A 24,768-nucleotide genomic window follows, 5' to 3' on the forward strand; every position below is an offset into this window, starting at 1 on the left:
GGTGTCTTTCTTTAAGAAAAGGGAATCATATTATGGAATTGAAGTCCTTTGGTGATCTTTAATCATCCTTTTGCTTTGAATAAAACAATAAAACAATAAAATTGCTTTAACCAATATGGTAGAGTGGTTGAGATTATATTTTGTGTTTTAAGAGATGCTTTTTATGCATGAGTGCCATTATATACAGCGATCAAATTCCATATCTATTATGTGGGAGAAAGAAATAACACTACAAAACCAATTAGTTTGAGGAATTCATTCTATTCCATCATGCATTTATTGGAAATTTCCTTGTTGTTTAGAAATAACAACAATGTAATTCGAACCCTAATTTATTATATCAAAGTTAACAAACCCCATCTTTAAATATGTTGATTATTTATTCTATATTATCTTTCATTTGTAAGATCATTATTTATGTCAAAATATATTTAGTAAAATGTAACTGATGTATAATGATGATTTTTCTGAAAGTGAGGTGGGAAGTGCTTCTAAAAAAAATATTTTTAAAAAATAAAATTAGTATTAAAATTAATTAATAATATAAATTTTATAAATAATAATAATATTGTTATAAAATTTATCGTCATTCTCATCATTTATGACGAGAAAGATAATCATAAATTTTATTCTTATAATTTATAAGAAAAAAATTAATCATAAACTGGTATAAAAGCTTACCTTTAATACAAAGAAGGAATTTTTTTTACTATTCATATTTGTATTTATATATTTTATGTTACTAATTTGGACATCGAAAGGAGGAATAAATTCAAAAAATCTTTCGATATCGATATTTGTGCAAGTGACACATTCTATTTTAAAGGTATCTTGGATAATCTTATGCATATGTGTTCGAACTATATTGCACTGATCCAATGTCAATAATATATTATCCTAATAATATATAAATTATTAATAAAAATTTTACATTAGGTTAAAAATAATACACATCATTCACGTTTTTATTCTCATGCCAATGATTCTCCATACATATTACTACTCTCTAAGAAAGCTTTGATTTGACATATAAAATTAGGTGATTTAGACAATACAGGAGCGTCAATAGGAAGAATGAATATTATAATATTACGAGTTCTCATTTTTACAATGCATTACATATTTTATTAGGTATTAATGGTATATAAAACAATTTAATCGGAGTGATTATTTGCTTTCGGCTTATAAAATCGCATTATCTCATCATTATTATCATTTTCAATGATGTCATAGGAATTGTCAAATATTCCTCATCGCCACTATCATACATTTAATATTAGAAAAGGAAAAAAATCTTTAGTTTTTATTTAGAAATAGTATTTTCTATGTAAATAAAGAAAATAGAATAAAAATTAAAGTAGAAAGTTTTAATGCAACTAATGCCACCTATCGAAGGATGATCACCAATTTTAGAAAAGCACGGTGACGTGGTTGAATATGCTCTCGACACGTAGAGCACGGTGGGGCCCGTCTTATACCAAATTAGTCTTCTAGCCGTGCCGTAATGGCATTGCTGATGTTTGCGGATGATTCCAACCCAACACCACCCTATCCTATCTCGAAATTTCCAGACGCGTCGGAGGGCTTCTTCGTCATTAACCTCCGCACGGTGCTCTCCGTCGTCGTCGCCCTAAAAACGTACCCACGGCGAAACCTTCATCCAAAAATTCGTCGGTTGTCAAGTCCGTTCAGCTCTTGACGGTAACGCCTTCCTCTTCATCTTTCCGTCTCCAAAGCCTCGAGTCTCTTCTTGTTATCGCGGCGGATCGACGCTTCGAAGATCCTCCAATCAACCTCTGCCTCGGATTCTTATGTCTTCCACTCCGATCTGAAAATTCCTTATTTTGATCCTGCTTTCTTGGTTTCGTTTTTTTTTTTACTCCATTGCCCTTTTTGTGGAGGATCTTCGTTTCTTGCTTTTGTGCGATTTTTTTTTTCTTCGTTTGTCGCTTAGAAGAGTCCGTTCGGGTGATCCGATCCAAGTTGGAGATGAATCCTCAAGGTAGATATCCTCCACCTGGTATGGGCGGCAGCGGCGCGGGTCCGAACCCCAATTTCTATGCAAGAAACCCTCAGCACCAGCAGCAGTATGTGCAGAGGAATCCGATGCAGGGACAGCAGAATCAACAGTTTCAGCCACAGAAGCACCAGCATTGGTCGAGGCGGAATCAAATGGGGGGCGATTCTGGTGTTGGCGAAGTCGTGAAATCGGTTCAATCTGACGCAGTAACTTTAATGGATTCCAGGTAAAAGGAAAGGCGAAAACATTAATGAAAAATATTGTAGCTTTTGTTATGTGTACGTGTAATTGTTAACTCTACTTTGGTCGATTTTTTTGTTGTTTTGTTTTTGACATTGAGAGCCAGATAATGAATCAAATGCTAACACCACCGACTAGATGTTTTATTCAGTATGTAACTTTTGCCTGGAGTCCCCAGTTACTGCTAACAATAATTTTATTATTTTTATATTGGAATTCATTGTAAGCGTTATTGCAAAATGTCTTCAATGTCTTGACTCAAGTCAAAAAAGATGATTGCAGATTGCTTAATCCTTTTCTTTCTTTCTGATACCTCTACAAGTTTTGATGCTTGGAGTTTCAGTTCTGAATTCATTAGAAAGATTTAAGACCGTGGTATAAATTTTGTTCAGAGGTTTCAGTTTTCAATAGTAAAAATTAGAAAAAGGAATGGATCTCTACTAGTTGCCTTGGGGAAGTTGCACTCAAAGTTTGGAACATTTGTTACGAGGAGGTTTCAATTGACGTTAAATGCATTAGCTATTAACGAGTCAGTATCATTTTGGTATGATGCAACATATCTTACGGTTATTTGAGCGACTCTTGTTCTTGGGATATGTGTATCTGTTTATTACTACTTTTGGAATCTAAGGTAAATTTTGTTGAATGATGAACTTGCAGTAGCCCTAACCATATGCAGTGATCAATAATTTATTTTGTAGGAACCCTAATCGTATGCAGTGATCAATAAATTTTCCTTGTTGGAGAAGCCTTTGGGTACTAGTTGGGAGTATGTAGTTCTATGTTACATTAAGTATAGTAAATATGGCTTTATTTGGAAGGGTCTAACTTAGAAATACAAAAAAAAATTTACAAGGTACTTGGTTTCTTGATATGGTACACTCCATGATATTTCCCATTTTCCCTGTTGATTGCTTTGTTTTCTAATTTTTCCTAAGATAGATAGGTCCCTTCTACATCAAGGGGCTTGATTGAGAAACTTCATGCGATTTAGAGTTTTTTTTACTGAGTACCTGGGTAATAATTTTAAATGACTCAAATTAAGACTCTGGACAAAATGTACTCCAAAATTGATAATGTGATGCAGCAGAGAGTGGTGTTAAGTATATATATTTTAGTAACAGAATCAGAGAAGAAGAGGGATCACATAAATACTGCAGGCCAACAAGTTCAAAGCTTCCGATCATCTGTCTCAACTAACATGCATAAAAGATTTGATGTGACTCTTATTTATACATTGCATAGGACTCTAAAAGAAATCTCTTCATGGAGACTCTCTTATCCAATCTGTTGATGAATTTTATGCACACTTAATTAATTAGAATAGACTACTAATTTAACATAAAATAACAGTAGAACTCTCTTAATACATATTTAACAGTATAGCAGAAATAATTCTGAAAACAGGATAAAAAATTGACTTACTTTAGGCTCAAGTACACTTAAACTAGATTTCAAGTAAGGAACAAGGATGCATCATATTTGTAGTCCTTTTATTTATTAGAGAATGTGGTGCAAAATGGCTTGTTGAGAGACCATTTTAGTGGAAATATGTCGGAGGGATTCAGTATATTTCTCTCAATTGTATTCAATGCTTACTTTGTTGGTATTTAATGGAATTGATCATTTGGAAGTTCATCCTCTGAGAAGACAGAAACGCACATTGTTTTTATTGGTTTAGTAAAAGCAACAATTCTTTGATCTCTAACAGAATTGGTAATTATGGGATCACAAAAAGGGAATTTCCATGCACTTGTGCTGTGAGTGAGAAACTTTGAAGTGAAAAATAGGCAAATCAAGAATCTACTAGTACCTTTATCCCAACTTGTTGGCGGCTTTATTACATAAGAACTGCTGTAGTATAACATAATAGTGTATGGCTAAAATTATAATGGATAAACTGGATTTGTTAAGAGTTTTATAGACTTCCCAATTTTGTGGATCAGTGATGTTCCATAGCTGATTGCATAACGAGTAATGGCTACTGGTCAGCTCTTTTGTTTGCTTATCACATTTGCTTTTACACAATGTTTCTGATATGCTGCTTCATTTATAATGATTTAGATGCAGATAATTTCTTTTGCATTTTTATGACATAGATCTTTAGCAGTGTAGTTGTTGAGATTCACAGTTTTGTAGCTCATGAATGAAATAAGAGTTAATACTCTAGAATCCTTAGTGATTTAGATGCAGATAATTTCTTTTGCATTTTTATGACATAGATCTTTAGCAGTGTAGTTGTTGAGATTCACAGTTTTGTAGCTCATGAATGAAATAAGAGTTAATACTCTAGAATCCTGAGTCATGTGACAGATACAAGGTCACTTGGTAGATGTTGACAAATCTTGTTTTGGCTTATAGCTGGGATATATTACATATTACTCTAGTCGGATCTACTTTGCCTGCTGCTGCAATTGATGAAATTTTTTTTAATAAAATTCTATATGGAACTGCTAAAGACATATATAATATCTTTTGTTTTGGCATTTCACTATTTATATTTTGGCCTTACCAAAGAAGAATGACTTGACTAAGGTATTATTGTCTTTACTTATAAAAAAAAAATCTGGATTAATTGATCTCCCATGTTCCTGAGAATTTTGCACTAGAAATGTGAATGCATGGGATCAGCTGAGGAATGAATGAGCTCTAAGGAGGGATGAGAGAGGGAGGCAACTGGCCATCGATTGGTTAAGGTCCAACATCATCTGAGATCAACCTTATTTGAGAGATACACCTTGCTCAGATCACATATGATGTACTGATGCTTTTAATTTATACATTTTTGGAATCTATCCCTTTGACACTGTAGATCCTTTGATTCAATATTATCTCTTGTTGATCATAGTATTATGTTGATGTTTAATGACATCTACATATCTGCCAAATATATATTTTTTGGCACCTACTATGCAATAATTCTGAACATTTGCAGTTTTATCCAGGAACATTATGACATAAGCCACTTACTGTGATATCATTTTTTCCCCTACTAGCTCATGGTAAATGTTGGGGGCCAAACAGTTTGTTAAATATGATTCGAGTGTACTTATTACATAATATAAAAGAAAAATGAAAAGCTGAATAGTTGGATTTTTGTTGATTTTGACTGCCAAATTTTGCTCCTTGTTTTAGTTCTGTCGCACATCCTTGAAGCTACTTGTTAGATATTAAGTATTTTATTTTGTAATACAGTAATAGATTAATTTTGCAGTTTTTTTTTACTCTATAGCATTTTTGTTTTATGCTTGGGTTTGGAAACTCTATTAAATTTATGAATTTTAACAAACCTATAGATGAAATTGACAACAATTTTAAATTTCCTGTAAACTACTCATTGGAACTTAAATTGATGATTTGGAATGTTATTGTTTCTTTTACTGAGAAATACTTGTATTTCGGTCTATTACATCATGTATGATAATAGTTGAGTTCTTGTTCAGTAGAATTTGTCACTTTGTGTCAGAACTACAGCCTTTCTTTTTCTTATTTCTTTGTCTTGGTGGTTACAGTTCTCAAGATTGGAAGGCACTCCTGAAGATACCACCATCTGATACTCGTTACAGGACAGAGGTAAAATTTGGATTGTGTTATGTTACTGTCATAAAGATGGATTTGGTTAGGCTTTTGACATATTTCCTTTAGTTATCTGAAAAATCTTTTTTTGTTGGATTCCCTTCCACCTTATTTTGTGCCATCATGTTTGGTCATTCATGTTTAATTTGTCTACCAATTTTATCCGTTGTTTGCAATTTTCTTTCACTAAGTGATGTGTTTAACTCAACAATGTTAGACAGCCATTGTGCAAATGAATTTAGGTATATTGTTTGCTTAAATGTTAGTCTTATCACTGAAATAAAGAAAAAGAAAGGTGGCCTGGTCCAAAAAGTTCTTGCTAATGCAGGATGAGAGTCAACACATGCAGCTTTGTCTATTTGGGTAGAGAGGCTATTTTTGTTATCACTAGATCAGAAAGGAGCAACCTTGTTGTGGCACCTAGATCCACACTTTTGGTATTGAAGTGGTTATTGAATTTTTGATTTTTTTGTAATTTGAACAGATTTGGATGCTGCCTTGCAGAAACTGGTTGAATTATCCTTATGATTCTGGAGAGAACACTGTGTAGCACTTCCATTATGCTCTAATTTTGTTGGAATATGATGCCTACTAGTATCTCATAAATTAACAATATTCTTGGCCTGTTAACATATTTAGCCTGTCATTTAATATCCCCAAAGATGCAATATATGTATGGTAAAGTGCCCAATATTTGATGATATCTTCTTGATGTCTAAAGTTCTTTGTTTTTCATGCATGTTACTGCCATATGCCTTATAAAGGGATCATGTTAATAATGTAATTATCTTGTATTCGTATGAAGTAAAACATTAATTTAGATTAATTGATTGGACTTGCATCAGTGGCAGGATGGATCCTTTTCTGTGCTTATTTATTATCTTCTTTTGTATGCCAAGATGTATCTCTGACATGTATTTTACAGGATGTGACTGCAACTAAAGGAAATGAATTTGAAGATTACTTTTTAAAGCGGGAGCTTCTTATGGGTATATATGAGAAGGGTTTTGAAAGACCTTCTCCTATCCAGGAAGAAAGCATTCCTATTGCGCTCACTGGAAGTAACATTCTTGCCAGAGCTAAAAATGGGACTGGCAAGACAGCTGCATTTTGCATTCCTGCACTGGAAAAAATTGATCAAGATCGCAATGTCATTCAAGGTTTCTTGTGATTGCTTTGGGCTTTTTTAGGAGTTTGAATTTCTTGTGATAATTCTCTTGATTCATATTTGTACTTAATATGTTGTTTTCTCATTCTGAACACCATGCTTCTGAAAAATTATTGCGTCATTTTTTTATTTTTGATATTTGCTCTTTTACTTATTTATTTTATTTATCTTGTGGTGCTACACTACATATATGATATGCATAATTAACGTTACCTTGCACTTGATCTTGTTGCATATTTTATGTGCTATGAAGACTAGCACATACACTAGCTGGAACTTGAGAACTGTTTCTAATTGCTTATTGATAAATTTGTTCTTCAATATACAGTTGTTATATTAGTTCCCACGAGGGAGTTGGCTCTTCAGACATCACAAGTTTGTAAGGAGCTGGGAAAACATTTGAAGATTCAAGTGATGGTTACAACTGGAGGAACCAGCTTGAAGGATGATATAATGCGTTTGTATCAACCTGTCCATTTGCTTGTTGGTACACCTGGGCGAATACTTGATCTTGCAAAAAAAGGTGTTTGCATCCTTAAGGATTGCTCAATGCTTATTATGGATGAGGTACAAAATACAAATAATTATAAATATTTGTTTTTCTGAACACAACAAAATTATAATGATCTTGGGATTATTGGACATTTTGTATACGTTTCTTTGCTTAATCTTAGGTGACATTCTTAAACATGCTCTTCTTTCAAGAATTTCATGATCAAGTTATTTCTTTTGGACACTCACAATATTGATGATTACAAATCATTTCTTGTTTTTTAAAATATTTTTCCATGGTTTCTGTTTGTTAGAAGAAGAATTTGATGCTACCTTGTTATTCTAAGCACTGGATGTCACTATGATACTTGTGTGCTGCAGTTCTGATCTTATTGTCAAATGTAAATATAGGTGATATCACTTTATCTAGCCTTCTATTTCGAGTATGATTATTACATTTTGTTCATGCTTCATTTTCCTTGTTTGAAAATTAGTTTGTATATTTTTTTATTAGCTTCTACGGTTGATTGGATTAATTTACATATCAAGGAAGCTATGCTGTGTAACTTTCCTTCTTATCAATTCATTTTCTACTTGTGAAAGAGTTTTAAGGAAAATATCCAATTCTTTTCGAGGTCGTAGTGTCTATTTGTATACATACATATCTTCCCATCTATGGTTTTTATGTATCAGTGTCTTCTGCCTTTTTCATCTTTCTGCCTCACAGAATCCCTCTCCTTTTGCAGGCAGACAAACTTCTGGCTCCTGAGTTTCAGCCATCAGTGGAGCAGCTTATACGTTTCCTTCCTGCTAGTCGACAGATTTTGCTATTCTCAGCAACATTCCCTGTAACCGTGAAGGATTTTAAAGACAGATATCTTCCTAAACCATATATAATTAATCTAATGGATGAATTAACCTTGAAGGGAATAACTCAATACTATGCTTTTGTGGAGGAAAGGCAGAAGGTCCACTGCCTTAATACACTTTTCTCTAAGGTTAGTCATTTTACCATTGGCAATATGCATATTGTAAATTGAAGTTGTGTTGTGATGCTAACAGGCATTACTTCTTGCAGCTTCAAATCAATCAATCCATCATTTTCTGCAACTCTGTTAATCGGGTTGAGCTATTGGCAAAGAAAATTACTGAGCTTGGTTATTCTTGCTTCTACATTCATGCTAAAATGTTGCAAGATCATCGGAATCGAGTTTTCCATGACTTCCGCAATGGTGCATGCAGGAATCTTGTTTGTACAGGTTTGTCATCACTGCCTCAAACTTCTTTTCTTGTGTCTAATGATGTACATGCTTGTTTATTTATTTTTATATTTTATGCTATTAGCAATCGTCGGCAGCGTCTAAAATCTTAGTCCGGTATGGGTTTCCAGACCTTGTCTGACCGGTCTGGTTCCAGTTAACCCAGCAGTATACCAAACATCTTGTAATTTCAGTATATGCATGGAATAGTAGTTGACAGGGGAAATGCTTGTGGACTTTCGCATCCATGTTTGATGTGTTTGTGGACTTTCACATCCATATTCATCTCTTGTAAAGTTTGTATTGGTCTTGCACTCGTTTACTACCTCTATTTTGGCATTTTTGGCCTTCCTACTGTCATTTATCCCCTTATATTATAAACCATAAATGTGAATATGCTGTCTAACTTCAGTGCTCGTATCGTTATTGTTTTTATTAATTAATGAACATCAGTTGTAGATCTATAAAGGCATATACACAATACAAGGATGAAATGTTCTTTGTCATATATTTATTTTCTAGTTGAATGGACCATTATAAGTTGAAATGGTTGTCATGCCTGCTAAATTCATTGTAGTTATTGACATTAATTCCCCTTCAACCATCTATATGTGCAATGAATTACATAAAATTGGGAGTCTCATATTTTTGTTGTTGTTGGTACTTGTTATTGTATTCTCTCTTGTATGGGGAGGCAGTTGCAGTTAGGCCACCACCCAAAAACCTTATGTTTGGTTGTCTCCATAATTCTCACTTTGAGACAACTGGAATGGAGTCCCTTCCATTTTACTCTTGAAATAGGCTCTCTGAATATTAACAAGTCATTAAGGTGTAAAGATTTCATCTGGTCCTTCCCACGCATTAACAAAAGGCTCAAAACCATTGAACTTGGGGGATTTAGCAAAAAAGGAAAAATCAGAAGACCTGGTAAAACTCAAGCGCAATGTTTTACTTCAAAAGTGTATCCTGTTGGTCATTTCTGATATCCTTGTTTTAGTTGAAATTGGTGATAGATTGTTTATATTTTTTAATGGCTTTTAACATTTTGTCCTTGATCTTGCAGATCTGTTTACTAGGGGTATTGACATTCAAGCTGTTAATGTTGTCATCAATTTTGACTTCCCCAAGAATTCCGAGACATATTTGCACAGGGTATTGTTTTTTCAAAAAATCATATGATATATGCTAGTACTTTGATTAAGTTGGCTGGCTACTGATACTATTGAGTTTTGAGTCAAAAAAGTGTTCATATTTTGAGCCATCAGTTTACATGGTGATTTTGTTTTGATCGTTCTGTTTTTAAAATTTGCTATTTGACTGCTTGTTCCCACAGTCATAAATTATGTTATCCATCACATTCTGGAATTGGAAGCTTTCATGAATTAATCTTAGAAGGCATGTCTTTGACTTTGTTAGGTTGGTCGTTCTGGGAGATTTGGTCACCTCGGTTTAGCAGTAAATCTCATCACCTACGAGGACCGCTTTAACTTGTATGCACTCTTACCAGTTCTGGACTTCCTTGGTTCATTTACTTTTATTCCTTTATTTTGTTTTGACAAGAATTATTATATGATTGCAGGTATAGGATTGAGCAAGAACTCGGAACTGAAATTAAGCAGATTCCTCCCCAAATTGATCAAGCTATATACTGCAGATGATCAATGACAGTATCTATCGGAGTTTTCATATTTGGTGAACAATTGAGGCCACTTGTAAATACCAGCATGTCAAGTGAGTATGGACAACTCAGTCGCATGTTTTTTCTCCTGCTATAATGGCCTTCCACTATGTGGTAAATATAATGTTTAAGAAGCAGTGGTACTTGGCAGACTTGGGTTTTCGCAGTTGTTGGGGTGATATTGGATTTGGGTGAGACGTCAATAATGGCTTCTAAACCATTGTTTGAAGCTTGTCTTCCTTGGCTATTTGTTGATTCCATATATTTAGTTCTATTATTGAAGAATCTTTCATCATGTGCAGTTATCTTAACATCTGTGTTTATGTGGGCAAATATGCAGGGCTTATTTTATTGCCTTGAAGGTGACTGTGTGGGGCATCCATGACAACATAAATCAGCTTTAATGGTCGAATCTGTATGCTCAAACCTGTTGTTTGGTAACTTCAAATTGTTGGTACATTTTTCGCAATGGATTCCGTATCTCTAGTATGATACCTAATGTTAGCGCAGACAGAATTGTTTTCTTGGCATCCTAATTAGATTGTCACCCTACTTTTTTTCTTGGCATCACGGACGGGTTGTTTATGTCATTCTAACTAAGGTCACTACCTTAGTTACAGTTCCCAATGATCGGAAGGATGGTTATAATTTCCCAAAATTTTCATGAGTCTATATTCTATCCTACTCAATCTACGTGTCTCGTTTGGTGGTTGTTTCATTCGATTTTCCAGTTTGGTTTTCATAATTAATACCTATGAAGTTTTCCCAGTATAGGATGCAGAACAGGTTATTCTATGAATAAATGATATCGAATGCACAGTGCTTGGTGAGGATAAGCTAGGAAAGGGAGCATGGTCGCGTTTGCTCGGTTGCTCGAACGAATCGAAGTTGTGATATCATCAGCTGATTGGGAATTTGCCTTTGGGCATTTATTCTTATGATACATAGGCTTTGTGTGTGTGTGCGCGCGCTCGCGTACATTTATTCTTATGACACATAGGCTTCATGTGTGCTTATTTTTATTTTTATTTCGATTAGCGTTGCCTGTTCTATTTATTCTTGTAGAACATTTTTCTTGAAACTATTTATTTCTGTAGATTGTTTTTTATTTTCAAAAAGATAAAACTATTGTTGGTTTTGTCGGCACCTCTATCGTCATCTCGCTCTCTTCATGTCTCATTTTCTTTCACACATCCTCTACTCCGTCGGATTGCAGTACTATTGACTTTCCATCTAAGAGAGGGTTGGCTGCCTCCACTCTTGCTTGTGGCTTGCAATTGCGTTGATTTTAGCCTTAACATTGTGTGCAAGGTTGCACTCGAAACAGGTCTCTTATCTACTCGTTGGCCTCTGTGGTTGGTGGGGAGGGGAGGGGGGGATGTAAGGGTGGCGAAGGAAGTGGGGCCTCGTGGCAGTAGTGGGATGAGCTTGCGATTACGAGGGGTGATTTGGCCTTCCTCGAGGAAGTCGAAGGTGTCGCAGAAGATGAAGGTGAGGTCCTCGGTGGCGGAGTCATGAAGCCACAAGGTACGGTAGGCTTACTCATCGTACAAGTGCTCGAGGCAAGCATCGTATGTGTCGTTGAGCACGTGGTTGATGCTGTTGCAACGAAGAGCGATGCAATTGTGGGCCACACTAGGTTGTCGATGGTGGCGGGTTTTGGGCGGTGACGGGGCCTTGCGATGCGCAATGTCGGAGAGCAGGGGAGGTCGGGGACGACGTTGACTTCGAGGTCGACTCGCTCAAAGTTCAAGTACGATTATGTTGACTTTCTTGCGGTTGGTGCGTTGTTGACGCCTTCGAGGTCGGAGGAAGAGGGGAGGGCGGCGAGGGTGACGAGGCCTCGCGACAGGTGATGTTGGAGAGGAGCGTAGGTCGGGGACGACGATCGACTTCAAGAGTGACTTGGTCAAGCCCATGTACGACTCTGTTGACTTCATTGTAATTGGCTTGCACAAGCCTAGGCCACCGTTGACCGGTCGTCAGCAATGACTGAGGGCGAAGGTTGAGGCAGCATACGATTACACAGCGACAACGACGAACGAGGGGCAGAGGTCAAGCATAATTTCATCTTCTAAAAAATAAAAGAGTTTTCTGTAAGAAAAAGAGTTAAAAAAAAAAGAATTATATATAATTTTATGCTTTTAAGAATATATGTAATAGTATGTGCGGGACAGAACGTTCTCCTGTGAATTGCTCCCTGCAGAAAAGAGAGAAGAAAACACCGTAGCTTACTTACTGCATGTTTCCAGAGTCATCGATTCACGTCTGTTCTGAGGACTTGGCTGATTCAGTGATCATGATGGCCCGATGAAAGCTGACCAGGCGTGAACAGGCAACGCATGAGATCAACTCGTCAGGCTTTCAAGGCAAGCAAAGGAAGAGCAAGACGACCACCAACAACACCATGGATGCCCTGCCAGCTTGCTTACCTTGGTCGGTCGACTTTGATCCATCATTAGTGTCCGTCCTTTCCAATTCTTCTCATGGATGAAAGCTTGCCTAAGTTTAAATAAAGTTTACTGCTTGGCAAATACACTGTAGCTAACCATGGAAAGATGACATCTTCTTCATGTACAGATAAGATGAGCCAAGGTCTGATGAACCAAATCCCTTTCTCTCAAGGATTAACAGTATGGGAGCCAACAGGAGAAGAAAGTGAGCAAAAGATCATCCTGCTCCACACCACCCACTCTTGTGCATGAATGTGACCATGGAGGACTGATATCTGCAAACTACATACATCAAAGCCAACCCATGTGATATCCATAAATGCTGAAGGTCCATGGCTGTATACACATGTCCTGTGTGCAACTACTAAACTGGAGTTCATCATTGCAAGGCTTCCATATTAGAGTACTAGCTGATGCCAGTACGGATCTTTTCTCCTTTTTTCTTCCTCCAGTGCATGTGTCTCAGGGTTCACAAGCTCAATCCTCATGAAGAATAACGTATGCTCATCAAACAAAACCATTGCATCTCCATGAAAGATTATGGAAGTCCTGGCTAGAGAAGAAGTGATTCATGGAAAGATATATATAACAAGGAATCATCACCTGTCAGCATGTCCCCCTCCTTGCTGTGAGCCTCAAGCAACCATTTCTATACCTTATAAAAGAATGTGTATATCTGTATTGTTGTTGCACATAAGCCTCTCATTTTTATCTTTTGTGTCATCTTCATTCCTGTGCAACACAAACAGTCACTGCTGCAGAAATATAGAAAGAAAACAAAACACTCAGTGACTGGATCTGCCTGCCAGTTTCCTTCCCAAGTCTCTCTGTCTCTCGGGCTACCTACTTGCAACACTTCCTCTTCTCTCTGTCAGAAGCCTCCTCCATGCAGTCTCCAGGTGTTGCTTTGTGTCAATGTGGAGGCTTCTTCTGTTGCTGAAGGCCAAACAGAGGAGATCATGAACAACTGAAGGGGAGATCAAAGATGTTCAAGGCAGCACGATGGAGGAGCGAGAAGAACAAGATCAAGGTTGTGTTCAGATTGCAATTCCAAGCAACACAGGTCAGTTTGGCCAACATATTACTGGTTCTACATGAACTGGCTTGGATTTGGGAGAATTCTGGTGCTACATTGTCGGTTTCCTTAGGTGCCGGTGTTGGGATCGGAGACAGTGATGGTGAGCTTGGTTCCTCTGGATGTAGGAAAGCCCACCGTAAGATCAGAAAAGGTTGCGGTGATGGATGGAACTTGCAACTGGCTGAACCCAATCTACGAAACAGTGAGCCTGGCGTGCGATCCCAAGAGTGGAAAGATTAATGAGAAGCTCTACCAGTTTCTTGTTGCTGCACAGGTAAGAAACATCGATTGTGCTCTGCTTCCAACTGCGACTGACCACTGAAGGGTTTGCAGGGATCAAGCAAGCCCGGACTTCTTGGTGAAGTCACTGTTAACCTGGCAGATTACTTTGAGGTGTTCAAAGCATCATCTGTTGCGCTCCCTCTCAAGGCAGGAGCCATCTTGCATGTGAGCATTTTGATGCTGCAAATTACTCGATGTCACAAATATTTTGTTGCTGGGTTTCATTCCCTGATTAATGGATTTCTACCTGAAATCACAGGTTACCATACAGAGAATGAAAGGTGAAGTTGCAGGCAGGTAACAAATAGCAGGAGTAATTCTACTGTAAGTCTTTCATGATTCATCTATGCTGCCTTTTGACTCTTCTCTTTGATCATTAGGGGAGCAGAAGAAGATGGAGATGGAACAGCAAGGCAACAATGCAGAACATTACAGAGCCAGATAAGTAAGTGTGACAATAAAAAAGGTCTCAAAGCACTGATCGGAAGGAATGATATGAATTCGGTGAAGGTAAGGATATGAATCTGCCGTCAAATAGTTCTTAGATATTTCTTTGTAGAAGGTATCGACTTATTATTGAAAGCTGCCTTCTGCATGCTTGTCAAAAACTTCAAACAATTGCAACAACAAATCGTTCAGGAGTCGAACTCCAAGAGAATGTTCGATAGGAGATCTGGAAATTGCACAATGAAATCCCTTGTCATTCTTCTGAATTCCCATAGATTGATGATGAACTGTTTCTCTCACTTCCAACAGGTTGGGTCATATGTCAACAGAGAGCCGAGAATAGACTTTCCTTCAAGCAGAAGCCTCCCCAATTGTGCTGATTCCAATGGCAAGCTCCAAAAGTCTCAGAGCTCTGGTGCTTTATCTGGAACCACTTGTGGTAGTAGCTCAGAGATACATAAGACAAGGGAGAACAGAGTCAACAATGGCAGCTTCCTCTCACCTCTTAGAGACGTTTTAAGAGAGAGACTGCAATTCTCAGATGATGATGTTGTTTTGACGAGAAAGGTGGAAGAATCCGGGCTGGAGTTGCAGACTCTGCGAAAGCAAATCGTCAAGGAAAGCAGGCAACGGCAAGATCTTTCGAGGGAGATAAGTAGCATGAAGGAGGAGAGAGATGCTCTGCGAAGAGAGTGTGAAGAGCTGAAGTCTTCACAGAAGAGGAATGCTGTTGATGAGAAAGATTTAGCTGAATCACAGCTGGAAGAGGTCAAACAAGAGTTAGATCACGAGAGAAATCTGAACTCAAGTCTCCGCTTGCAACTGCAGAAGACACGGGAAGCTAATTCCGAACTGTTACTTGCTGTCAGAGATCTTGATGACCTGTTGGAGAAGAAGAACAGGGAGACACCCTGCTGCAAGAAAGATGAGAAAGACCTAGAAATGCAACTGGAACAGCTTGCTGCGGACTACGAGATCTTGAAACAGGAAAACCATGACATCTCATCGAAGCTGGAGCAGCATGAGCAGCTCAGGATTCACCATGAGTGTTCGGAACATTCAGCAATCATCCATGACCTCGAAGCCCATGTCGAAAGCTTAGAGAAAGAACTGCAGACACAGACGCAGGCTAAAGTTGAGCAGGAGAAGAAGGCCATACGAGCAGAGGAAACACTGAGGAAAGCGAAGTGGAAATTCGCTTCCACCATCGAGCGGCTTCACGAGCAACTTAAGCGGCTGTCTTCACAAGCTTCATCCGCATTCTACGGAAACGAGAAAGCAGTCAAGCATGCGCTGAAGGAAGCCAGTGAGCTGCGTTCACAGAACAGCTACCTGGAAGAGCTTCTGAAGAAAACCATGGAGGATCTGGCATCAGTGCAAGGCCAATGCCGTGTGAATCTTCAACAGCTACTGAGCCTTGTAGACTTCAAATCGAAAGAAGCAGATAAGCTGCAATTGGAGCTGAAAGATCGGAATGAAGAGCTCGAAAGGTATAAGAGAATGCGGTCACAAAAAACACAGATCGAAAAGCTCGAAACCGAGAAATTTCTTGCCTCCGAAGAGAGAGAAAAATTGGTGTATACCGCAAAGGAGATGATGCTTCATGATAGAAATCTGGAAGGTGAACTCCTCGAGAAAGAGATACTGCCACTGAGGCAGGAAAACGGTGGCCTAAGGAATGTGAGGGGTGGAGAAGAGGCTGTGATCAGACTGCTGAACTCTGAGGTAGAAGCACTTTTAGACTTCAGCATAATCATTCATAATTCTGCAGAAGATCACTAGATAGAATAATTATTTCAAATGACTTGCAAGAGATTCAAATAGAACAAAAAGCAGTTTCATCAAAAAGATCATCTTAAAGTTCAAGAAATTGTCTGAAATTGCTTATGCACAATCCATTGATGTAAAATGAGGCATGGCTAGACACAACACACAAACACTGAATTGAAAGTTAGCATGTTGGCACCATTGAGGTTTACACTGAATTGTAGTGCATTTTTAGGATGACTGAGGCATAAAAATGATGTTTGTGTTCTGTGCAATCATCTTATGCAGGAAGACAAACATTGCCATGAGAGCTCCAGGTGTGCCAATTCCAACAAATGCCAAAGTGATGTTGATTGCCTGCAACAATCAAGGATGGAAGTTAAAGCACAGATTAACAATACAAACGCCAAAGATCAAGAACAAGCCACAAGGTGACTTTTTTTTTATTGCTAGTATTTCTCTTCCTTGATCCACATAAAACTCCTAATACTTGTGGTCTTATGAGGATGTTAATCTGTCTGCAGGTTCTCAAGAACTAATTCAGAAGAAAAGGAACACATTGTTTCCTGTGCATTTGATGATCATAAGGTTTCTGAAATAATCAGTGAGTTGGCTGTTCTAAGGAAGCAGAATGAGTCAACAGAAGCTGATCTGAAGGAAATGCAAGAAAGGTATTCTGAGATAAGCCTAAAGTTTGCAGAAGTTGAAGGTGAAAGACAACAGCTCATGATGACAATCAGGACTCTTAAAAATGCCTCGAAAAATTAGTGGTTTTTCTTCCTTTAATCTTCCATTAATCTTTTGTATAGGCAAGAATCTGGATGCATCAGGGAGCAGATACAGAATTGCAAGGTGTAAATAGTGCATACATCTGTACTTTTTGTAATGAGAGGAACTTCTTGTCCTTGTGAAATGAAGTTGATATATTCCATTTACCTGAATGGTGCATACAAACTCCTGAAGTTAAAAGTAGTCTCTATGTGTTGTTGTCATTGAAGCCATTGATCGGGGAGTTGATATGGTTTGGCTCGATCCTAAAGGTACAAGTTCATCGTCCAAAAGGGTTCACGGGGTGGGTCACGTGAGGAGATTGGGGCAGGAAGCGGATCCGGTTGGCACTACTTGTTTGCCAGAAGTGAGTTCTGCAGCCGTCTTGAAGTGCACCTAAGCCTAGCCGAGGTGCTTGCACAAGCGGTCAACATCCAGGGGATGTTCCCAATCTGTTTGATGATTAAGTTAGCAGAGAAGTGGAAAATAGTTCAATTGCCTCCTTTGAGTGTTGGAAGATGGCTTTTATACCTGAGCCGCTGATGGCGTGAGGCTAGTGACGGGTTAAAATGTCCCTTACATCATCTTGAGATTCATTAATGTCGATGATCGGCGAGCACACCTCTTTGTACGTGGCGTTAGGGAAAGACGACAATAGGGGTGTTGTTTGTTAGGGTTGAGGCCTGTTTGGGAATAAACAGGAATAACCCTCTGCATTAAGTATTCCAAAAGGTAGGGAAGAAAAATTGGACCACGCCACTTGAAATTCATAACTTCTATTGTTGGACGCACGAGCTTTCTCTAAACTATGGTTTGATGGGGTTTGTTAGGTTGCTCACAATAGATGACCTAAGTAAGAGGAAAAAAGGGGATGAGCCTCAATAATGTGGATTAATGTGCCTTACGATAGGCTTGTGCAACCCTTGTGGAACTCGAGTTAGGTAGGGGTCGATGGATCGTACTCCTATCGACGATTGCAAGGGTAGAGTGCATGCTTTTTCGACCATTGTATTATCTAGATGGTAATCCTTGATCGAATGAATTGATAGTCATACTGAAGTTGTTACTTTCCCTATCATATCATTATGAAACTTCCATACTCTCAACTAGACATCATCTTTTTATGGAGGATGTCACAATCTTCTTTGTTTCCATGTTAGGGAAGACATAACTCCAATAACGAGCTAATTGCTTCATTTTAGAGTATAATTATTTGTTGCTCCAAATTTGTAGAGCTATTCAGATGAAATATTTAGTAAGATCATGATCAACATAAGAAATTTACAATCAAGGAAAGCAGTATGTATATATTCGAGCTTGATCTTTGAATAAGACATCTAATTTCTTCTATTAAACTCATTTGCATACGCGATCCGATTTAAACGCGTCTGATTAAATAAAATATTATAAAAAATGATATCATTTAGTATTCCATCTTTGTTTTCTTGGTCGTAAAGTCTCTGTGTTCCTGACGTCAGCTCATCGAACCTCTCTGAGTCATGTGCTTGCTTTCCCGTGAAGTCTCGTCGTCCTATATAAGGCGGTGAGCCAACGCCAATGCCGCTCAGTCCTCGGTGCGCTCGTCCTCTGTCTTCCCACCCCAACCACCGCAACCCCCCCGTGTCGGACACCATGAGCTCAACAGAGGTCGACTCCTGCCTCCATGTGGCGGAGCGCGTGGGGCTCGCGGCCGTCGCCAGCGGCTCCAACTTCGTCCTCTCCCCGCTGTCCATCCGCGCGGCGCTCGGCCTCGCTGCCGCCGGGGCCAGCGGCGAGACCTTGCACCAGATGCTTTCCTTCTTGGGCTCCCCGACCGTTGACCACCTCAACTCCGCCTCCGCCCGACTCATGGCGTCCGTCCGCGGCGACGGCGACTGCGACGGCCGCGTAGTAGAAAGCGCCGGGCCGCGCCTGTCTTTCGTCAACGGGGTGTGGGTCGACCGGTCGTTGACCCTGAAGCCGGGCTTCGATGACGTGGCCGCTTCCGTCTACGGAGCGGTGACCAAGTCCGTTGACTTCCGGCAGCAAGTGAGACAACGATCTTATCTTTCTCTAACGTCGATTATTTTTGTGCTTTCAGCAAAAAAAAAAAAAACAAATGGAGCCTTTACGAATTTAAGCATTACTATATATATATATATATGTTGAATTATTCCTCACAGTGCTACAAAAGTAATTTTGATTCATTTATTTGTGTTGGCAGGCTAATGAAGTAGCGAAGGAAGTAAATGAGTGGGTTCAAAAGGAGACGAATGGGCTTATCGATGAGCTTATCCCTGATGGAGCTGTGGATGGGTACACAAGGCTTATCCTCGCGAACGCTCTCTACTTCAAAGGAGTGTGGGCTGACAAGTTTGATGCTTCCGGGACCAGACATGGAACATTTCATCTCCTGGACAACAGTACAGTCCAAGTGCCATTCATGACTTCTCGGAGAGATCAGTTTATCTCCTCCTTCGATGGCTTCAAAGTGCTGAAACTGCGCTACCGACGGACCCCAAACCAGAGAAGTCTCCTCTACATGCTGATATTTCTTCCTGACAAGAAAGATGGCCTTCCTCTACTCATCCACAAGCTCTCATCTGATCCCAGCTTCATCAAGGACCACACCCCACGTAGAGATGTTGAAGTTGGCAATTTCATGATCCCAAAGTTCAATTTTGTGTACGAATTCGAAGCATCAAAAGTCTTGGCAGACTTGGGCATGGAAGCTCCTTTTGATGGTGGGCATGCAGATTTCAGAGAGATGGTGTCGGATCTGACTCCACGAGATAATCTATTCATCTCAAGCGTGCACCACAGAGCGAGGATTGAGGTTGACGAAGAAGGCACCACAGCAGCTGCAGCAACCGCAGTATTGATTAGAGCACAGTGTTATCGTCCACCTGTGGACTTCTCAGCTGACCATCCTTTTATGTTTGCTATCATGGAGGAGGAGAGCGAGGCAGTGTTGTTCTTGGGGCATGTTGTTAACCCCCTGGTTGATTGATGAGCTCTCCCACAATGCATGTATGAAATGAATAAAGTGACTTGTTTTACCATGCAAATTCTCAATCAGAGAACAACAATTCCAATAATAGAGGCATAATAACATCATAAATCCAAACCAAAACATTATGATTTATTTGCTTCCAGTGCCAAGAAAATGAGGTCACAGGGGATTAAAGTCAAAGCAGGAGTAGCAAACAGTAATGAGAGAGAGAGCAAAGAACTACATTCACTTTAAAAGAGTTTTGACAATGGACTTGATGTTGAGCTTCTTAAGGTCGGTATACGATTGACCACAACCAACAAACATCACCGGAGCTCCGGAAACGTAAACCATGGAAAGAGCTGCTCCAACCTGCATGAAAGCTCTTCACGAGTTACAAAAACCAGGAAAACATTGATGGCTAATTGTAAAAGCAACTTCTACAGCATACAGTTTACCACCTTATCGTCGATTGTATCAAACTTGGTGAGCAAGATGCCGTCGATCAACCTGGCATTAGGAACCATGGACAGGTCGGCTAATTTCTGCAAGGTATGTCAAACCAAGAAATGAGTGGAGATATGTCCTTTGTGTTGAATTGGTGATCTTGCAAATTAGCCAGCAAAATCATACCGCACCTGGTTAAACTTTGTCAGTTGATCCACAGCATCGTTTCCAACCAAAGCCTCTCCAACAAAAAGAACTAGATCTGGGTTGTTGAGATTGATGAGCTTGGAGAGTGCTCTCATGAGTGGCTCATTATCCTGATAAGCGATGGGAAGAAGAATACATACAGAATATCATAAATATTAAACCATCGCAATAGTCCTCAAACAACTAAGCAATCTTACCTGCATTCGACCAGCTGTGTCAACAAGAACAACATCTGAATTGTTGCGTTTAGCTTCCTGGATAGCTTCATTTGCTACAATTGCAGGATCTTTCTCATAGCCTTTCTCAAAAATAGGTATCTGTAAAGCATTTTAGTTATTCTCAAATATTGTTCCATTACTGTAGTACTGCTCAATTGACACCGACATTGGAATGTAACTTGTACATATGAGTGGTGATGCCATGTTAATTTCATCATTTAACATTCAACACTGAGAAAGAAAATGACATATTTACAGGAAGATAGCATATCATATCGACATGTCAAAAGTGTTTTCTTATGGAAGTTGACTGAACAATTGTACATTGATAATCTTTGACATTTTCTAGGCATATAATCAAGTTCCACCATCAAGCACGGACAAAAACAGGGTGGTGGTGAACTCCGATAAACAACAAGAAAATGAACCAAAACATAGCATACACCACATAATGACAATTAAAAGAAAAAAACGTAGCATACTTGGAGTCTGCGTGCATGCGTGCGAAGCTGTTCAACAGCACCTGACCTGAATGTATCACATGCTGCCAGCATGACATTAATTTTATGTTGCAAAAGCCAGTAAGCAACCTATAAAATGAAAAAAAAAAGAAGGCACTATGTAATAGGATCAATACCAGTTAACTTTGGCAAATTAAGAGAAAGATATGCTTACTTTGGCAAGATTGGTAGATTTTCCAACTCCATTGACACCAACAAAAACAACAACATAAGGTCTTCCTTGCTCCTTGGCAGCATGGACATCTCGTAGAATGTCGATGGATCGTTTTGGAGTTAAAATGCGAAGGAGCGCCTCCTCCATAGCTGTCTGCGATTGTCATCCAACATTAACATAGAAGGTTTTGCATGAGCCAAGTGCAGAAAAACGAAGCCTGCAACAAAAGAAATTAAAAAAGCAGTAAGCCTACAAAACCTGGACTGTTGAAGACACTCTTGTAAAGGAGCCCAATTTTTTCCCTTCAAGACTTGTTGCCACTGATTCGCAAAGCTTCTCAGCAATCTCCTCAGCCTGAAAGTATCATGAAAAAGTAATTCTAAGAATGTAGTGACAAGTTAACCAGTTGAAACAAACATCAGAAATTTATATACATGAATAAACCAAGCGGATAAGATCAGACACGTACCACATTTTTGGTCATCAACCTATCCTTGAGAGCTTTCAGTGCTGGTCTCAAGTCGGATTTCTCTAACACAGCATTACCTGAAATGCTGAAGCCAAGAAAACCCAACAGTTAGATTCAGGTTTACATGGGTTAGCAGTTACACTTCCAAAGGAAAAAATCTATCTGACCATGGAGAAATCCGAAATATTCCTTATTATTGCAAAATCTCCAGTGTGATCGGGAAAGAAGGATGATTTAAGTTATCACCTTTTGACTTCTGATACATGCTTCTTTCATGACTTCAATTTTAGACCACTCATACATTAGCTGACAACTGTAGAGATGGCCCATACTAATATTTGGCTGTAAGATAACTGAGAAAAAATAAACACCAAAAAACAAAAGGCAATCTTTTTTATGCCACTGCAAGTCCTACATTTTTGTCTTGCAGAATATTGATAACTGTGAGGGATCACGCCTATTTAGGGTTGCCACTAATGCTCGTGATACAATCCGACTGTTTCTGAAGAACAAAGGAACAAGAAAGCTGATATCCCATCCTCTCTCAAATAATTATGAATATGACCAGGACACTTAAGCGAATGAAATGAAAATGTCGGATAACCCTGTCAGGTACTTTGATGCAATATGGTTTAGAAAACGTCGACCATCTTAATATCAATTATTAATTCACTGGATTTGCCGAAAATGATGTTTCAAATAAGCTGGGGAGACTTTAGTCATGTAACAAGATATGAATAGAATGAATCACTAGAACATATGTAAAGTCATTAAGCAAAGAGAATGAAAGCTGATACAAAAGAAAGTTAGACTAAACAGGTCATACATTTACTAAATGAATTTGATAGGAACCAGGTAAAGATATAGTAGTAACATCCTCGACAAATAAATCCAATTATCCAGGTGAATCGAGCTAGGAAAAACTCTTATAAAGTGAAATTTAAGACATGAAAGATGCCAAAGCCTATCAGAGCAATTGGTTGTAGCTTTATACAACAATCACAAATCAACAATTGCAACAATCATGAATATAAAAATAAAGCAATCTTTTCTTAGAAGAACAGTATCATCCTGCACCAAAGCAATCACCAAACTGTAACACTAAGGGGGTCCAAATTGAGATATTTACCTCTGGAGCATAGACGAAAACCACCCCTTCTTCTTCGTGCCAGGTTTCTCAGTCTCTACTTCCTCATCCTCCTCACCCTCACTATCGCTGCTTACAATTTCCTCCTTATCCATCATGCTCTCTCCCTGATCTGCTACCACAACCTCAGGCCCTTCGCCTCTATCATCCACTGGATCTGTGAAATCCAGTCTCGACTCGGAAGGCGAATCGTCCCAAACTCTGTTCTTCTTTGCAATCTTTTTCGGCTCTGCCTTGGCAGCCTTACAGCCACCACCACCAGTATCCGTCTTCTTAGCACCTTTGGATCGCAACTTCTGTAGCTTACTTACATCGAAAGCCTCAACTCGAGGGGCTCCGTTCTCTTGTCCGTGTACTACTATATTCTGGGCGCGAGAATTCGGCTTTATTTCATTCTCATGCCCTTTAGAACTACCATTCTCTGACCGACGACCTTTTCCTGGATCACCGTCGGACTCATCTTTCCCCGAACCGCCACCACCACTACTCCGTTGCTTCCCGGAACCCCTGGAAGCGGCGCCGGGAACTTGCTTCTTGCCAGGCGCCGCGGGGGCACGGCCGGCCTGCTTGAACCTGCGCATCTCCTCGGCCCGGGCCTCGGCCTCCTTCTGGAGCTGGCGGAAGGTCTCGTCGAAATCATCGTAGGAGGTCCGCTTGGGCTCGTAGACCCGAGAGAACTCGCGGCGGGCAGCGGCGAGGAGGTCGTCGACGTAGAGGAGGTGGAGGATACGCTGGTAGACGGCGACGAAGACGAGGCCGAGGTCGTTGTCGAAGGCCCACTTCAGGGTGTACGCGGCGCATCCGGCGGGGGCGTCGTAATGGAAGGCAGAGTCCGCGGAGCGCTCCTCGAGGAGGCAGGAGCGGATGAGGGCGTCGATCGGGGATCCCTTGAGCGCGTTGCCGAGCTCCCACAGGATCAGCCCGCCCCGCGTAAAGATCAGCAGCTGCTCCAACATCCTCGGATCCGATCTGAACAAACCCAAAGAACCAAAACCCCACGGAAACACCAAAGAAAAAAAAAAGGATATGAATCCTAAATTTGCGTGTGGATTTGATTGGGAAACCCTAGAAAACAAGCAACGAACGTAGAAATGGAAGAGAATAGGAGGCACAAAGGGGAGAGGAAAGGGTCAACCCTCGTCTTCCCTGTGGGCGTGTATTTATACGTGGATACAAGGATAGGAGGAACGGGGCACTACGTGACGTGGTCGACTATGACGGCACGACACGACACGACCCGACCGCGGACAACGCCGACTTTTCTGGTCCACGGTTTGACCAGATTCTGTTCTACGTATCAAATTCTATTATTTAAGCATGAAATCAGATAATTTATTATGAACGCAACACTGCCACTACTCGTTGGCAATTCAAGCCTGTTGATAACTCGAATCAACATGAACAGT

The 24,768-nt window shown here is 39.5% G+C and overlaps 4 protein-coding genes across 4 annotated transcripts; 3 read left to right on the forward strand and 1 right to left on the reverse strand.

Moving 5' to 3' along the window:
• The first annotated feature begins 1,566 nt into the window (after window positions 1–1,566).
• On the forward strand, window positions 1,567–11,122 carry LOC103972027 (DEAD-box ATP-dependent RNA helicase 8). The gene is made up of 10 exons (XM_018821007.2): window positions 1,567–2,246; window positions 5,773–5,833; window positions 6,762–6,996; window positions 7,333–7,571; window positions 8,243–8,494; window positions 8,575–8,755; window positions 9,819–9,907; window positions 10,172–10,245; window positions 10,335–10,486; window positions 10,774–11,122. The coding sequence occupies exons 1-9, from the start codon at window positions 1,990–1,992 to the stop codon at window positions 10,411–10,413; spliced, it is 1,467 nt and encodes a 488-aa protein (XP_018676552.2). The 5' UTR covers window positions 1,567–1,989; the 3' UTR covers window positions 10,414–10,486; window positions 10,774–11,122.
• A 2,614-nt stretch (window positions 11,123–13,736) lies between these two features.
• On the forward strand, window positions 13,737–17,342 carry LOC135596651 (uncharacterized). Its single transcript, XM_065088713.1, has 8 exons — window positions 13,737–13,949; window positions 14,035–14,238; window positions 14,298–14,411; window positions 14,506–14,543; window positions 14,627–14,756; window positions 15,003–16,418; window positions 16,749–16,891; window positions 16,985–17,342. Exons 1-8 carry the CDS (start codon window positions 13,872–13,874, stop codon window positions 17,226–17,228), a joined length of 2,367 nt encoding a protein of 788 aa, XP_064944785.1. The 5' UTR covers window positions 13,737–13,871; the 3' UTR covers window positions 17,229–17,342.
• A 1,454-nt stretch (window positions 17,343–18,796) lies between these two features.
• LOC103972605 (serpin-ZXA) lies at window positions 18,797–20,269 on the forward strand. The gene is made up of 2 exons (XM_009386956.3): window positions 18,797–19,256; window positions 19,432–20,269. Exons 1-2 carry the CDS (start codon window positions 18,861–18,863, stop codon window positions 20,215–20,217), a joined length of 1,182 nt encoding a protein of 393 aa, XP_009385231.2. The 5' UTR covers window positions 18,797–18,860; the 3' UTR covers window positions 20,218–20,269.
• Window positions 20,270–20,324: 55 nt separating this feature from the next.
• Window positions 20,325–24,491, reverse strand: LOC103972028 (uncharacterized). The gene is made up of 9 exons (XM_009386220.3): window positions 23,345–24,491; window positions 22,216–22,300; window positions 22,005–22,100; window positions 21,747–21,899; window positions 21,554–21,661; window positions 21,051–21,170; window positions 20,838–20,963; window positions 20,661–20,744; window positions 20,325–20,571 (listed from the first exon to the last, which is right to left on the reverse strand). The coding sequence occupies exons 1-9, from the start codon at window positions 24,316–24,318 to the stop codon at window positions 20,446–20,448; spliced, it is 1,872 nt and encodes a 623-aa protein (XP_009384495.2). The 5' UTR covers window positions 24,319–24,491; the 3' UTR covers window positions 20,325–20,445.
• Window positions 24,492–24,768: the final 277 nt, after the last annotated feature.

The sequence above is a fragment of the Musa acuminata genome, chromosome BXJ1-11, assembly GCF_036884655.1.
Source record: "Musa acuminata AAA Group cultivar baxijiao chromosome BXJ1-11, Cavendish_Baxijiao_AAA, whole genome shotgun sequence".
In the NCBI taxonomy this organism is placed as follows: Eukaryota; Viridiplantae; Streptophyta; class Magnoliopsida; order Zingiberales; family Musaceae; genus Musa; species Musa acuminata.

Excerpts from the sequence above, each read along its gene's own strand:
- LOC103972027 (XM_018821007.2), top strand. The coding sequence starts at position 1,990 with ATGAATCCTCAAGGTAGATATCCTCCACCTGGTATGGGCGGCAGCGGC. Across the intron at positions 5,834-6,761 it reads ATACTCGTTACAGGACAGAG|GATGTGACTGCAACTAAAGG; the intron begins GTAAAATTTGGA and ends TGTATTTTACAG. Across the intron at positions 8,756-9,818 it reads CAGGAATCTTGTTTGTACAG|ATCTGTTTACTAGGGGTATT; the intron begins GTTTGTCATCAC and ends TTGATCTTGCAG.
- LOC135596651 (XM_065088713.1), top strand. The coding sequence starts at position 13,872 with ATGTTCAAGGCAGCACGATGGAGGAGCGAGAAGAACAAGATCAAGGTT. Across the intron at positions 14,544-14,626 it reads AAAGGTGAAGTTGCAGGCAG|GGGAGCAGAAGAAGATGGAG; the intron begins GTAACAAATAGC and ends TTTGATCATTAG. Across the intron at positions 16,419-16,748 it reads TCAGACTGCTGAACTCTGAG|GAAGACAAACATTGCCATGA; the intron begins GTAGAAGCACTT and ends CATCTTATGCAG.
- LOC103972605 (XM_009386956.3), top strand. The coding sequence starts at position 18,861 with ATGAGCTCAACAGAGGTCGACTCCTGCCTCCATGTGGCGGAGCGCGTG. Across the intron at positions 19,257-19,431 it reads CCGTTGACTTCCGGCAGCAA|GCTAATGAAGTAGCGAAGGA; the intron begins GTGAGACAACGA and ends TTGTGTTGGCAG.
- LOC103972028 (XM_009386220.3), bottom strand. The coding sequence starts at position 24,318 with ATGTTGGAGCAGCTGCTGATCTTTACGCGGGGCGGGCTGATCCTGTGG. Across the intron at positions 21,171-21,553 it reads CGCATGCACGCAGACTCCAA|ATACCTATTTTTGAGAAAGG; the intron begins GTATGCTACGTT and ends AATGCTTTACAG. Across the intron at positions 20,745-20,837 it reads AACTGACAAAGTTTAACCAG|AAATTAGCCGACCTGTCCAT; the intron begins GTGCGGTATGAT and ends CATACCTTGCAG.